Raw genomic sequence first — 16,969 nt, forward strand, 5'->3', positions numbered from 1 at the left:
GGGAAAAACTACTGTCTGGATATTCGGAAAGCAGGATTACACCTCTACACTCGTTGATTTCGCCAATAGCAAACGGTTCAGTAGGATTTAACCAAAGATTTTTGTTAAGAGTACCACCAGATTCTTTCAAATATTCAAACAAATGAAAACATTACATAATCCTGTGTTAAGACAGCTAAGACGGGAAGTACAGGAGGGTCGAGCCAACCAGTCGTGTTGTCTTTTTTCCGCAAGCAGGGAGAGGCCAATGATACGCTAGTGAAATGCGAGAACTCGTATGCTTTCTGTACATAGAAAGTTTTAACTAATTGGTAGACTTGACTGCTTCTGATGACTGCGCAGAGACTTCTGATTTGGTTATGGCTACCTTCAAAATACCCTAAAATAGTCGATTTTACAAGCTGTAAGATGAGTCTGATTTACCTCCTGGGGCAAAGCGACATAAAGGCGATACAGCAAATGCGGACCTAAATTATGGAACGACAAGGCACCCTACCATAAAAAAGGTACAGGACCACTTCAGCCGTACCATTACTCTACAGCAGACAAGCCTTGAAGCCCTTCTCTATGGCCTCCTTGTCCAAGTTTTTCCCTATAAATACAATCTTGTTGATTCTTGGCTCGTCTGGGGCCCACTCCCGATCAGGAGATCCCTGGAAAATGTCATGAACTCCCTGTTCCAACAAGAACAAAGCAAATTGAAACCAGACCATTTCCACGCAAATTAGCAGAAGAGCATTAAGGAAATGATAGTGTCAATGCTGACTTGAAGCCAGTTAGGCAAGGTAACACTGAAGGATGACGTAGCATGCAAGACCTAAAACCGAGGGAGAGAAAAAAGTAGAGGAGTAATATGAAAATATACTCATCCTCATTGATTGAGCTTACCTGAAAGACAAATCTTTGATCCATACCCTCCACAGAAAGGAGACCCTTCATACGGTATATATCATCACTGCGTTCCAACAATAGCGTACCTAACCACATGTTGGCCTGTACCAAAGTGAGGAAAAGTAAGTTAATATTTCAGAATAAAAAAGTATTCCCCAGTAGTAGTTTCATTAATACTTCTCTACAGATGAACTCTGGTTTGGGCATCAAAAGAATGACCTCATGATACATGAATGGAACCTCATTTGAATATCATTGTTCAGAGAAGAGAGTATTGACCACAACTAATGTCAGAGAAACATTTTTAAATTTTAACCGAATTGGAAGTTCACCTGTGTCAAATACATACTAGACTATGGATACAGAGCTTGTATAAGGTGACATTACCAGTGCTCTAGTGAATTATGGTGCATCATCCACAGTAAAAATGCTTTGTAGTGGAAATTCAATGACGTGCTCAAAGGATGATCAGGTAGAAGCAAAACCAATTAAGATTATTGAATATTTACCTTTTCTAAATCCAGCCTGCCCTCACAAACAATGCTGAGTGAAGAAACACCAGGATCATGAGTATGATCATGGTCATGATGCTCTGCACATTGAAAAATATAACATATTTAAAAATAAAACAGTTGTTATACTCGTAAAAAACAAAAAACTAAAATAATAAGAAAGACACCCAAAGGAGAAGATCAAAATGAAATACCATAAGCAAAAATAGTAATGAATAGAACATAGAAAAGATGAGAAGCCCAGGAGCCATAAAATGGGAAAGTAAACCAGAACAGTTTAATCATGCAACATAAGTGTCAACTGCACCATAAAATCCAAAACATGGCAGCAGCAAGCTGCACCATAACTACATCAGAAAGAAGAAAAACGTGGTAGATCACTCCAATAAAAAGAAGGACATTTGAGGCAATAAGAGCAAAATCAGCTCCCATGAAAGACATTAAAACCCGTTAGGAAATGGTTGTGCAACAGGCAACCAATTAGAGAAAAAAGGGAAAGAATCAAAAGCACTTCTGTTAGCCTCTTAGCCAAAACTAAGCATAACTAAATAAATAAAAGGTGCAAAATGAAAGGTCTGAAAATCTATGCACAAACTGGGAATCTCAAAATGTCTACAAAAGAAGTACGACAAGCAAAGCAAGTATAGAAGAAAACTATAGCAACAACCACATCATTGAAGATTGTTCCAGCAATCATAGAAACCGTTCAGCTATACAAGAAACCGAATAGAAGAATGAGAAACAAGAGAAGAAAATAAAACGAGAAAGAAATTACAAGATCGAATAAAGGCAGGTAACAGAATTAGAAAACGTATCAAACAGGTAAAGACACTAAATGTTAAATGCTTGAAAGAAACAAGAAGAAGGGATGGAAAAAAAAAAGGAAAGAAAGAAGAAACAACCAAGCTTTACCTGGTTCAGCCAGTACAAAGACTTGATGAAGTTTTTGTCTTGAGTTGGAGATAGAAGGAAGAAAAAAGAAAGAAGGGAGCTCCAAGCTTGATTAATGCCTGCTGGACAGAGAAGATACGAAAAAAGCTTTTGGTTGAAATTCCTAACACTAAATGAATGACTGAAAAACGAAATGGGGAACTTAGGCTATGGGTGTCCATTTTAACTGACTTTTTGTTCGATCGATGCCTGCTGGACAGGGAAGAAGAGAAGAAAAAAGTTCTTGGTGGAAATTCCTTACACTAAACGAAAGACTGAAGAAGGAAAATGAAGAACTAAGTCTAGGGGTGTCCATTTTAACTGACTTTTTGTTTGCCGTTTATTAAACAGAACAAAACTGAAATAAAAAATCTTTAACCAATTATCTATTTCGGGTAATTCTACCCATATAACTTTTTGCTGTTTATTGAAAGGAATGAAATCAGGTAATGGCATTTCCATACCTAATTACCCAATGATCATTTAATACTAAGTGTATTAATGTAAATACTTTTCATAAATATATAATTAAATTCTCAGGTTTCCTGCCCTAATTTCTCTCTTTGCTTTGGCTTGAACTATCGACAATAGTGTGACATTTCTTCCCCCTTGCCTGAAATTTGCCCTATTTTCTCTCTTCCATTTCCCATAAAAATGACCTATCACAATCATTTAGTGGCATAGCAGTAGAACAGATATTTCTCTCCTCCATTGCCCATAAGAAGGATCTATCACAGTCATCCAATGGGATTTGGGAATAGCAGTCAAATTGATAGAAAATCCTCTCCCTTGACATCCCACGCCTTCTAATTTTCAAAGTCCTGCATGCGTCTTCTTTGTTGCTGACATATATGGATGCTCTCAAGACATTTCTCTCTCAACTCAACATTACACCTCACTGATTTCACGTTCCCTAATTCTTATTGTTTCTCTACTTCTCGAGCTTCTCACTTTAGTTTGTTTCTTTCTAGTTTTCCAGCTTTAACATCTCTCATATTATTTCTCTGAAATTGCTCTTTGTTTCTCTTCAACATTTCCTCTAATATGTCTGATTTATCTCTTGGATTGGTCGTGGGTGCACCATGACATTATACAGACCATCTGTTTCTTTGTATCGGTGTTTTTCTCTTCACTACCATGGTTCTCCTTCCACTGATTTCTGTTATTTTCTTTAATTTTTTAGTACCTTTTCTGTTTATGCACCTGTTTATCCAGTTACCCAATCATTACTTGGGTAAATAAAAAAAAACAGAGAGTTCATATTTACAATTGGACAAAATGGAAACAGAATAGGGAAATGGTAATAAAAACAGAGAGCATAATAGCTTATTCTGTTTCTTCCTTATATGGTTTATACCTCCTAACTTAGGCAGGTGCAAGGGAGGAAAAAACTTGAAGCAGAAAATATTCCAAATCCGGATATCTGGATTTCGGTTCCGTTTTGGAAGAGTATTAAGGGACAATACAGCTTTGGAAGCACTTAAACTCTTGGCTCAACTTGATAGCACCTGCATAGGGGCTTGGGAGAAGACATGATGATTTGGAAGCAAGATGCAGCTGGTTCATACACGGTCTATTCCTAAAATGATGTTGTCTATGGCTAAGACGTTGTCCTGAAAGTGCCAGAACAACTACAAAGGAGAGGAAAGCAGCTATGGAGAGAATCCTTACTGTGGATCAACTATAAAGGAGAGGAAACAGTATTGAAGGTCAAATGTGCAAGCTCCATGATGACCAACCCAAGATAGTGGACCACCTCTTCCACCATTGCACTCTCTCAGGACACAAATAAAATGCTTTTCTCTTGAGGTTTGACTTTCAATATTGCGTCCACTCTTCCCTTGACATCCTATTTGAATGATCGACCTCAACTGTGCCAGTGAAGGCGGGAAAAAACTCTTGGATGTTTTCCATTGTTGGAATCGTTTGGAACATCTAGAAAGAAAAGAACCAGCAGACCTTTGAAATGTGTTGGGAGCATTGATGCTACCATGCACTCTATTCTCTTCTAGACATGCAAAATTCAAAACCTCACACCTTCCTAGTTCAATCATTAGAAGGAATTGGAACGGTGTTATCAGCTGCAGATTACATCATTCTTTCCCCACAATCCGGACCCCTCCACTTGAGAGATGACTAAAGCTAAACTTTAATAACAGTTCATGGGACAGTCTGAGCCCAGTTGGAGTGATCAAGGACACTACAGGCAATATCCTTTTTGTTTGATCTACACCCTTTAGTTGGTGTAATGCCATGGTAGTGAAGTTGAGGGTCCTCTAGGGTCTCCGGCTATACATGGGCAAGCACACCATGCCCCTCATTTGGAAGGGATTTGACTGTAGTAATTAGATCGGCCAATGTGTGGTTTCTTTAGAACTTTGATCATAAAAACCAGCCCACACTATGAGGCACTGAGCAAAGTTGTATTTTTTCATTACTAAGTCATGGTTCCACTACCCACAAATTAGCAAGGTTTTTTATCTCTGTAACCTTTAGTCTCGTTTCACCACCTAAAGCTATATCACATACAGAAGCCATTTCTAACAACATTTTATCTCTAGGGACTACTGCAGTTTGTCCTAAATGTACAGAGACAATTTCTAATACTTTGTATGTGTATTCTACTGACACATTGAGAACATATACCATGTCTAGAACACAGTTAAGGCACCTTGTGATGTTAACTTAACAATTCATGTCTATCAAAAAGTTCAAAATAGTTGGCAGAAGCTGAGCTGATGGATGACGTATGTAACCATTTCGATTGTTAAACAAAGAAATTCAGAACTATTCCAAAAGTACTAATTGGAGTATCAACATTTAAGCAAATTGAATATGTTTCTAGAAGTCAGATATCAAATTAAGATGCTGGAGGTCATTTTCCAGCCAAAGAAGAGGCAGGAACATAACTGCTCTTTTGTTTTTCTCATATCTGTGTCTTTCCATCTTATTAAAACCACATCAACAGACAGCTTCAATATGTTAGACACAAGGAAGTTTAAAATCACCAATACATGCTGATGAACAATATGCATGGCTGAACTACTGCTACTTAGAAAGAAAAAAGACAACCATGTCTAAATGGATCAATGCACGTTCAACAAAATGAAAGACATGTTGCACTCCTAGATATAAGATCCCACCACGAAAGATGAAACAGTAAAAGAAACATCCTGCTACAGAAGAAGCAGGAAGATATAATTGTTCTTTTATCCGTGTACTAATATATTTGCTCTTTTACTTTTGTGCCATTCCTCATCTACATAAAATATGTCGTTGCTGCTTCAGGAAACACCAACGAAAAAAGATTGGATACTCCAAACAACTACACCCAAATAGAGTGGTCCCAAATATACAAAGAGTAGTATGAAACGGTTTCTCCAACAAAAATCATTAGTGACAGGAATTACCATGTTGGTGGTCATGCTCCTCATGATGCTGATGTTCATGATCATGATCATGATCGTGCTCATGGTGAGTGGAGTGCTCTTCTTTTGCCCCTTCAGCATTAACAACACTCTCAATCCTAGCAATATTGAAACCAATGTTAAAATGAATTAAGGACCAAAGAACCAGTAAAAGAATAATAAAAATATCAAATCATACATTTCAAAAAAAAAATATCAAATCATACAGGAAAAATCCAATCCAAAAGAACTCATCAATAAAATTCAGAAACAACTTCAAAACAACACTCATCAACTTAAACATACCAAACATGGACCAACATAGTTTAGAGAATAGAACAATGAAGTTGGGCCCAATCCCAAAATGACTACCAAAGTTAGGGAGCCTCTTTCCCAGCTAATAAACCCAAAATCTTTGTATTCACTAATCTATGTGGGACTATTCTTTAACTTTCCTCACATGTAGACCATCTTTTGTGGTTTATACAAGTAAAAAGTTTCACCTACTTTGATACCATCTAAAGTTGGATCCAAGGCCCATCTCAAAATGACTAGCCAAGTTAGGGAGTTCCTTTCCAAGTTAATTGACTCAAGATTTTTGTACTTACTAATCCATGTAAGACTATTCTAATAAGAACAGTCCATCCAAAACCAGAAAAGTATAGGTAAACCCAATCAATTTTACAGTTTTTAAGCTACTCATTAGTAATTAGCAACAAGATCACTTAGATTCAATATACGCACGATTGAAGCTAAGTTGATGTTGTTTCTACCTCCTAATGAAGCATGCTAATACTTTCAAATTGATAAGCTTTACCAATTTCTATCCCCAGCTTTGGATGGAGATTCCTGTCATGCACATTCTGCAGGTTCTATTGCTTTGTCTTGTATGATGAATGTTTCACTTTCAATAAGCTCTCATACATAGATAGATAGGTAGAGAAAAAGAGATAACTATGCTTACATGAATGTTTCAGTACTCTGAACATTTTAATGTTAACAATAAACACGGCATCGTAATTTATAGTGGAGAACCTGCTCTCATCCAGCATTGACCAAAAACTAGAGCAAGCAGAGCAAAAACCTTATGAACCCCATTGAAAACAGGCCCAAGTTAACCATGTATAGCAAACCCCTCCAGAAGCCACACAATGAACATAGCTTTGTTTCTAGAGATAGTTGAACACAGGACATTGGACCCAAATATCAATTCCATATCCAGCAACACTACACGGTGATGTGGGACAAAGGCGTGAATTTTAATCGTTGTATGTAATGTCAATTAGCTGTTGGATTAGAAAGAAAAAGGAAGAGAAAATAGAGAAGAAGAAAGAAGAATTGGGAATGAGAAATAGGAGAATTGAGAAAAATATAGAAGAAAGGAGGGGAAAAAGAAGAAGAAAGGGGAGGGAGAGAAGGGAGAGAATAGAAACCGAGATTTTATTAATTCATCTTCAAAATTACCGTCAACATGTTGTTATAGCCTGCAAAAAACTAAATTTAAAATTTAAAATTCAAAACAGATAAGATCAAATATCTAATCAAATCCAATAAAATCAAGAAAGATAAACTAAAAACAAATTTAAAATTCTAAACAGATAAGATTAATATTTCATCAAATCCAGTAAAATCAGGAAAGATAAACTAAAAATAAAAGGAATTATAACCATAATTGGTGGGTCCACTGGAGCCCGATGGGCATACTGGTGTCCCCACCAATTCTCTCGATGTTGAAGAACTCAACCCCATTAAGTAGAGCTCTTGAGGTTTGGATAATCCCGCAATACCGAAATTTATTCGACGCACAAATGGGGGAAGCATATATATATATATATATATATATATTTGTGCTTTTGTTTTTTATTTTTATTTTTTCCCTCTTTTCACACGTGTGGTGTTGAGAAGGCATTGAAGGGGAGTCGGGGAATTAATCCCCTGGACTTAGGTCGGGGATTATTGGTGTGGTGCTGGTGAGGAGTTGCAGCATTAGTCCATGTGGATGGCTGGAGACGCTGACAACGATAGAGGCGGAATATGGTACGCCAGCTTCGGCTGGTGCAAAGCTCTGTGACAGTGCGAGGCTCCAGCTAACGGTGGTGATGGCTTGATCGGCAACATTTCCCTCTCAATAATGGTGACGGAGAGGCAATAAGAGGGAGGAGAAGTCGCCAATGTTAGGTTCAACGACGGATCTGGCAAAAGCAATAGCGGAATCCCTTTCCTCCTCTCCTATTCCTGAACTACATGCTTCGATTTCTTCAACCCTCAAAATAATCCACATCAGAATCCTTCTCTTCATTCACACTTTGCCGGATCGGTATTCTACCCACATCAATTCAAGTCCTCGACGAAGGACTCATAATGCTTCTTAATTTGTTCAGGGGTCTTCCCCAAGGGCCGCTCGAAAATCCTCTCCCACTAGTCCGGCAACGTGTTCTCGAACATCATATTCTCACATATCAAGAAGTTATCACATTCATTTGAAGAAGAAGAGTACACGTTTGAGATATCACCCAAGGGAGAAGATGACAACAGCATTGAAGAAGATGATCGAAGAAGGAGAATCTACTTTCCTCCCTCAAATTTTGGCTTTTGGATGCTCTATAACTTTACTCTGTAGTTTTGAGATCTGCTCGTTTGTGCAAAAGTTCAGGGATGTTTTGGAGTTTGGACAACGCCACATAGTCTTATTTTCGTGGAGAATCAAGGAGGTTGTTTTGGCTCTACAGAGGGTTGACAGAAACAAAATCCTTCGCTTTGATACCAAGTTGAAGTTGGACAAAGGCGCAAATTTTAATTGACGAATGCGATGTCAATTAGTTGTTCGATTAGAAAGGAAAAGGAAGAGCAAATAGAGAAGAAGAAAGAAAAACTGGGAATGTGAAAGAGGAGATTTGAGGAAAATAATTTAGAAGAAGAAGAATAGAGAAGAAAGAAGAAGGGGAAGAAGAGAAGGGAGAAAACAAAAATAAAGGTTTTATTAATTCATCTTCAAAGCTACCTTCAACATGTTGTTATAGCTTATAAATAACTAAAATTAAAATTTAAAATTCAAAACAAATAAGATCAAATATCTGATCAAAACTAATAAAATCAGGAAAGATAAACTAAAAAAAATTTAAAATTTAAAATTCTAAACAGATAAGACCAAGATCTAATCAAATTCAGTAAAATCAGAAAAGATAAACTAAAAATAAAATAAAATAAAAGGGATTATAAAAATAATTTCAACCATAATTGGTAGATCCATTGGAGCCTGATGGGCATGCTAGTGTCCCCACCACACGGCCATCGCTTTTCAAAAAGTAAAAATAATAAATAAACGCTATTCAGTCACTATCATGGTGAACTTACCAATAGCTTGCACCTTTGTTACTGGTATGGGAACAAATTTCAAGCATTTATTACTAAAAGAATATCTGAAACCCAAATGTAAAAACAATGATTGAGAATGATCCAAACAAGATGGCCCACATTGACCCAGAAGATAGAAGACTGACCGAAATATTTTCATATCTAAGTTCACTCATTAAATAAAGAGACTAAGGATGAGCTCCTCCAAAAGAAAAATTAATGGTTACAAAACATAAAAACCACATTCTCACTTGGATATTGAATAGCATTAAGCTCTTAACATGACTAAAAAAATGACAAGCACATCTTCCTCTCCCCTATTAGTGGACTTGTCACCTATCCACATTTTCAGTAAACATTGATGGCAGAATCATAGGACAATGCTAAGACTTACAGGGTAACGATGAACACCCCAAATCCAAGAAAAGAACATAAACTGTAAGCAAGTAAACTCCAAGAAGTAAGAAATGGACATAACAAGCAAAAATTACAGACTGCAGGCTATGAGAATTGTTTTATATGTGCCACCAAACAAATTGAACAGAAAAGGAGAGAGGGATAGAGATCGATATATATATATATATATATATATATAGATAGATAGATAGATAGATAGATAGATAGATAGATAGATAGATAGATAGAGAGAGTACCTCTCCAAATCAAAACCTCCAATACCTAGAACATAGTCCAACTCAACTTTACCAAATGCAGTTCGCGTAAGATGAGCCATCCGATTGATGCTCTGCGTCCAGAGCCAGAAACAAAATTAACCTCTAGATGAGGGGGCTGAACTATCAACAATGCTACCAAAAGAAAAGCCTACGCAGAACAGCCAAACAAAGCATTGCACGGTTTACACTAACCCTTATTCGCTGTATCAAAGAAGAGATTTCTGGCTCACCAACAAGATCTGTCTGCAAAGAGCAAACAGTTACAACATTCATCATACAAGGCACAACACATGGCTCACTATTTGGTAATATGATGGACAGCACAGCTTAAACCACCTACAGAGACACTTACTCCTAAATGCTAGAAGAGATGACATCAGTTTTATAAGGAAAAACATGTACCTTGTTGAGAATAATGCGGTCTGCATAGGCAATTTGCTCCACTGCCTCATTGATAACTCCTTTGGGCTTAACCTCATCAAGATGAAAAACTACATGCTTAGCATCAACCAATGTGACAACACCATCCAACTTGACACGATCAAAAACTGTATCTTCCGCATAAAATGTCTGGATTATCGGTGATGGATTTGCTAACCCTGTGGAATAGAAAACAGAGCTTAAAGTGATGAAAAATTGACAGAATTTAAGTGTTCATGTTAGGATGATGGCATAAAAGCAAGTTAGAAGCAAATATGAAAAAAGAGGTTACATCATATTTAGGAAAGTCCTCCTCAAGAGATAAAGAAAATCAGGATTGTTGGAAGATATGAATATGTTAGAGGGTCATTGATGTAATTAGTTTATGTTGTATGTCTCTTCTCCACTCTTACTAGGGAGAATGGTATAATTGTAATATTGTACTTTTATTACCTATAAATATAGCTTAAGGGGGAGGGTTTGGACATAAATCCATTACCCTATTCTGCCTCTTCTTTTCTCCAAATTTGTCACTCTTCTTCTTCTCCTCCTAAAACCTTCTCTCTACAACTCTTCTTCTTCTTCTCACCCCTTAATCCTCTTCTACTGTAATTATAAATCATGGAATCCTAAGTTTCAACAAGGATAACTTGAAAATATCTCATCAAAAGTCAGGAACCTAAACAAGCACAAAATACAAAACTTCAAGGAATGAATAAGATGACAAGATATCCCCGGCCACATCTTATGTACTCTTCTTTCATCAGCTAGTTCTTTTCTGTTGCTAACTGTTGGCAACTTATCCTGTGATTATAATAGCATAATCAGTATCAATTACCAGGAACTCAGAGGTGGACGGAGATCAAGTCCAACTGCACTGTTCAAGCTAGGACCCACAAAAAAAAAGACAGACATCCATATGAAAAAAATAACTAGTTAAATATGATATAATTGTATCCACAAACATAAATAAAACTATAAATGCTTACAGTTAACAGGAACTCAGAATGTGCTTTCCTTTCAAAAGAAATGTAAAAAATTGAAAGCTTTTCAGAGAAAATCTTACCAGTAGTTTCAATGACAATATGATCAAATTTTCCTTTTTTCTTATCAACCAACTCAGAAATCATACGGACCAGATCCCCCCTTACGGTGCAGCAGAGACAACCATTGTTAAGCATAACTATGTCTTCAGCTACAGATTTTTGTGCCGCTACCAATGATCCATCAATATCAACTTCACCAAACTGGAATTAAGGAATCAAATATGTGATATTAGAAGAACTGCATCAGAGGAGAAAGTTGAGGAGAAAAAAGAAACATAAAGAAAAAATACACTACAAATCCTTGAGTTATTAATCTAGAACCTCTTTTCCTAGATATTAATTACTACTTCTCTAATCTAGGTGCAAAATCAGATGATAAGGCATTTGAAAGCAAAGCAATACTAGTACAAGAAACAAAGGGAAGTTGTCAACATGGTGAATGAGATAAATGAAATTCATAAGCTGCTTTGAGCATCATGATCATTCTAATGAAGGATAAAAGCAACGTTAGCAGATTGGCTTACATAAAAATATGGGACAGATTCATACTTATAATTCAGGTTATTAGAAACTTAAACAACAAAACTTGATAACTAGTTAGAAACAGATAGAATACATTTACATTTAAAATATTCAGGAAAAAATAAAGCTATATTAATATAATTAACATAGCCTTGTTTAATTAACATGCTCTGGTATATAAGTCCAAGAAAGCTATCTTTAAAACTACAAGCAGAAATTTTGCCATAGGATAACCAACACTCAAGTAAAAGTTCTAAAATTGTACCATACAAATTTATCACCCCTTGTGGAAGTTAAAAGAGTTGATAACAGTCCTACATTGATTGTAGATCTATTCATGACCTTGTATGAAAATTATGTTAGGCTTCTGCATTCCAACATTAAGCTTTTGAGATAGATGCCGTTCATCATGGTTCTAGAGAGGTTTGATGTGCCTTTTTAAGGCACAAAGAAGGACCACAATGAGGGGAGTTTTAAAAATAATCTGGCATTGATTAATAGAATTATTCATGACCTTATCCCACATTGATTATAGTCCATAGAGTGATTCACAACCTTACATAAAAACTAGGATTGGATATTTTCCGTCAAAAAACACCAAAAGGAAAAAAAAAAATCGACATGAATATTGTTTAAAAACAATGTTTGTGTATTATATTATCATTTTTTACAAAATTTATCATGCTCAAGAAAAATAATCAAGTGAAGTTTATTGACTAAATAGTTAATAAAAAAAGGGAAAAAATATTAATAATTTGATTAGAAGAAGAATATATAATTTAAAAAAAGTATAAATATAAATAAAATTGACTTGAAATTCTTCTCTCTTCAATGAGTCATTTCATCCTTTTTGTTCCTACGCTTCTTTTTTTCCATCAGGCTTTTCATCTTTTTTTCCTTCAGTTTTTCACTCTTTTTTTATTTTTGTTCTGGTCTTTTGCTTCCCTCAAACTTCAGATTAATTGTCTGTTTGCCAGTGACAACATATACATTCTTTTTTTTCTTCCTTCACTCAAAGTGTGAGCAAGAAAAGAAGATAACCAAAAAGAGGTCATGAGGCAGTAGGGAGAAACAAAAGAAGCATCGGTTTCTATAATGTATTACATGTACTACCTCACTTACACATTTAATATGGGACAAGAAGAATACATGTATTTTTCATACTTTTTGATTCATTGATACTACAGATCTTCAAGGAATTTTTTCTGTTCTGTTCTTTCATCAGACTTAAAAAATCTTTTATTTAGAAAATATGCATATAACATGTGTCATCAAGTGAGTTGATAACAAAGGACAGGACATTTTGATCCCAAGATGTCAGCGCCACATATCAAACATGGAACAAGTCAGAGACAACAACCAACTTATGACCCAATGCAAAGAGAAACCATCAGCCTATCATGCTAGTAGCTAGTAGTCTCAAGCAACGATTCAACTGCTTGGGGTCACTTCTCCTTTATGTAAATCAAGAGGTATAGGAAAAGGTACAAGTGCCAAAAATATAACTATATCTAAACATATTTGTGGATATATATATATATATATATATATAAATAAATAATTTGTTTCCAAATGCAAATCCATTATCTCAAAGTTTTTGTAACATAAGTCAGACAAATGAGTGAAGAAGAAAAAATATTGTTGAATAAAGTTTGATTCTATCCAAGAATGACTAGCCACTTAGGAAACTTACATCGCTCAACTTTATAAGCCATTAACTTTTCTTAACATTTCTCAATATAAGACTTTGTCCCACTCAACACCCTACCTCATGTCCAGGCTTACACACAATGGGTTTGAGATGTTGGTACAACCTCCCAACTAAGCACATAACACAAACTCCCACCGCATGGAGCCTACAATATAGACTCTCACCTCATGGAGCCCATAATACACAAACTCCCACCTCATAGAGCCTAAAACACACAAATAATATGAGGAGTCCAAAGTAGGTTTGGGCTCACGCACACATGCTACTCTCATACCACTGTCAGATTGAGCCTAGTTCCATCCAAAAATGACTAATCATAAGGAGGCATATTGCTCAACCTCAAAATCCATTACCACTTCTTAACATTTCTTCATATAGGACTTTTTTCCACTCAACAAATACATTCAAACATTTAGTCGAATACCATCTTATGGCTACATGTCACCTTATCTCATTAAAGCACCTCAAGCTAAAGCTATATTATACTTTTTTTACTTGCTAAGGTGTTAATAACTTCTTCCAAGCCAAATTTTCTGTGATTTTTTTCAAGCATCAAAATCTCCTGAAGTGTCATAAGCTGAAGCATAGGTTTTAGTCGTTTTGACTGTCAGATATTTAATAGCTTCTTCATAGCAACACTTCTTTGATTCTTCTCCATTCTCATATCACCTTCAACCTAAAAACAAGTATCTCCATATCACCTATGAAACAGAAATCATCAAAAGCTCTTTACCTTCATTGAAGGCAACAAAGACCTCTTAAAAAAGAGTATAATCACAACATCTAAAACCATAAATCAGCAAAAGTGATTACATTGATAGAAGAAAAAAAAGACCTCCTAATCCAACCTAGAACTTCTACTATCACAACAGGGAGGCAGTGCAAAAAGTGAAATATACTTTTCTTGAAAGTACACAATTTGCTAAAAAATGGTCATGTTTGTTACAACGTTGATTTAAAGTCTAAGCTAGCTTGCTTGGTAAAAGACGAACAGGCGAAGGACAGGATTTCACCACATATCATGGACACTCGTTTTCACAATTTCCTTTTCTCATACAGACAAAATGAAAGAAATATATGATGTTCACAAGTCGCACAATTACCATGCTAGTTTGCACAATTTCATTGGAGGCAAAAAATGGAGAAAACGAGGAAATGTGCACATAACACAACATGCGAGCAGGAAAAAGCAGTAATTGAACACCCTGTTTCAATAATAAACTGATTAAAATATATATGTTCGATAAAATTTGTTACAACTATGATGATAAAAGTCAAGTATATAATTAAATGCCATCAAAGCAGTATGACTATTTAACTTCTATCAGTATAGGAGAGAAGTACTAATCAAGTAAAATCTCCAACACGACAAACAGTTTAGACCAACACACAGTATAACAGTGCTGGAATTCAACTATTGCGTCCTAATACTGTACCAGCCAGTAGAGGTATATAAGTTAACCAACAAATTCCAGAAAATGAGTACCTCATTCTCAATCACCGCTATACGCTTTCCATGATCAGCAGTCAAAATGTAGTTCAATAAAGTTGTCTGCCAAGCCATCAACACTTCAACGTTATTAGCGAAATTGACGATTATCCTTTAACTTCTATTCTATCGACGAAGACGACTCAGTGATTGAAGACATCAAACTAGAAGAAGAAAAAAAAAAAAAAGTAGGCTAATGATGCAAACCTTTCCGGAACCAAGAAAACCAGTAATAATCGTTGCAGGAATGCGATTATCGGCTGGAATTTTCGTTAAAACACCGGAATCGCTATCACTCTGTGTCGCAGCAGAGGCAGCGAAGGTGCGGAACTGTCTCCTTGGTTTCAAAAGACTGTTCCTACTTTGAAGAGTATATCTTAAGGATTCCACAGCAATCGAATTTGAATTTTGATAACTTTGAGTAGAAAATTTATGCCTCTGAAATCGAAGAGGGAAATTTGAAGTGTGAACCCTAATAGTGTTAGCTTTCTGCTTGGCGAAGCCTAGGAAAGTGGTGGCCAAGTCCATTGCAGCCATGGCGGGAGGAACGAAATGTGAATAGAGAAAGTCGGAGATAAACTAGGCGGGCGAGACTTCTGAAGTGGAAAGCGAGAGGCTATCCACACTACCTGCAAGTTCGGCCACAGGCCTCGTTTTGTCGAGCTTCCATAAAGGGTAATTTCAAAGTATGATTGTATTTTAAAATATAATTAACCAGCTGCTGTAACATTATCCACTTGCTTGAGGACTTTGATGCACCTGGGACATTTGCATGGGGTGTTGATGCTCCTGATATTGCTAGGTAAGTATGATTTTTTAATTTACAGACAAGTTTTTATATTATTTTTTTACTTATTCCCATTTTATTATACTTCTACTTTGTGACAGTTAGGAACAATTCGACATTTAATTATGGACGTACATCAACTTGTAGCCGGTGAGTCCCCATGAGTCTTACTTGTTAGTCATGCTATAGTCTACCACTTCTCTAGGGTCTCGTTCTGAGTGCCAACCTAGCTACTCATTCACATGTCACATAATGTAGACCTAACAGACATCCTCAACCCCCATTTATAATAAAGGAAAGTAGTAGAGTTTAATTACCATTAAACTACTACTGTCCCAATTACACCCAAACTCTGACTCTTTCAAGATAAGTCCTAACATAATTAAATAATTCAACATAAATAGAAGACTAACATAACTAAAACACTTTTAAATTGAAACTCTTATGTGAGACCTCTTTCCATTATAATTTTGGCTTTGTAACACTTTTTATTGTGAGAGTCATATAAGACTCTTTTATATTTACTCTTCAACACTCCCCCTCAAACTGGAGTTTATAACTTCAACTTGCAATGAAAAAGATTTTTTATCTCCAATTTTCTTTTGTTGAAAAAAATTATTCAAAAATATAATTCTTCATAGATGCAAAAACTTCGTCTTTTATGCTCCCCATTTCTTGAATATTTCGGTCACATAAAAATTACCACAACATATAGAATAAAATAGCTCTTTCTTATAATGCTTCTTATACTGTTTCCCCTCGAACTGGGAGGTAATGACAGTGATCTCAGCTTGAAATAAATAACATAGATATAGTAATGATTTTCTCCATCATAGTGTCCCAAGGATAAGTACGAAACTGGACACAGACTCTCAAAAGGTAAAAATGGGTGATAAAACATAAGTGAAAACCAATATCAAAGGATTTTGAACAAAAATAGTAACAATAATTACTAAAGTGGGTAATGCATGTCATCCACAAGACAACAATAAAAAACACAAGGGTACCAATAAAAAGTCTTAATGGACTTAAAAATACCCATATATATATATAACAAGGTAAACCAACCGATGCAACACACAAGAGGTTGGCCCAAAGGGGTATGTGAGAGTAAAAAAAGGATGGTAGAAGAAAAGTAACTAAAAAAGGGGCAAGTGGGATATTTTCTTGATATTGTTAATCAATAACAGCAACTCAAAAAGTGATGTAAAAAATTCAGATTTTTC

At 35.8% G+C, this 16,969-nt stretch overlaps 1 protein-coding gene across 1 annotated transcript; it reads right to left on the reverse strand.

Annotated features, from left to right (window-relative positions):
* Positions 1-66: 66 nt before the first annotated feature.
* LOC137936418 (uncharacterized) lies at positions 67-15,590 on the reverse strand. Its single transcript, XM_068781067.1, has 10 exons — positions 15,164-15,590; positions 14,954-15,019; positions 11,255-11,435; positions 10,171-10,367; positions 9,961-10,011; positions 9,748-9,839; positions 5,744-5,859; positions 1,401-1,483; positions 889-993; positions 67-674 (listed from the first exon to the last, which is right to left on the reverse strand). Exons 1-10 carry the CDS (start codon positions 15,491-15,493, stop codon positions 537-539), a joined length of 1,359 nt encoding a protein of 452 aa, XP_068637168.1. The 5' UTR covers positions 15,494-15,590; the 3' UTR covers positions 67-536.
* Between the last annotated feature and the right edge of the window lie 1,379 nt (positions 15,591-16,969).

The sequence above is a fragment of the Aristolochia californica genome, unplaced genomic scaffold (assembly GCF_029961685.1).
Source record: "Aristolochia californica isolate CCGP_79_NKW_82.1479 unplaced genomic scaffold, dmAriCali1.0.hap1 SCAF_7, whole genome shotgun sequence".
Classification (NCBI taxonomy): Eukaryota; Viridiplantae; Streptophyta; class Magnoliopsida; order Piperales; family Aristolochiaceae; genus Aristolochia; species Aristolochia californica.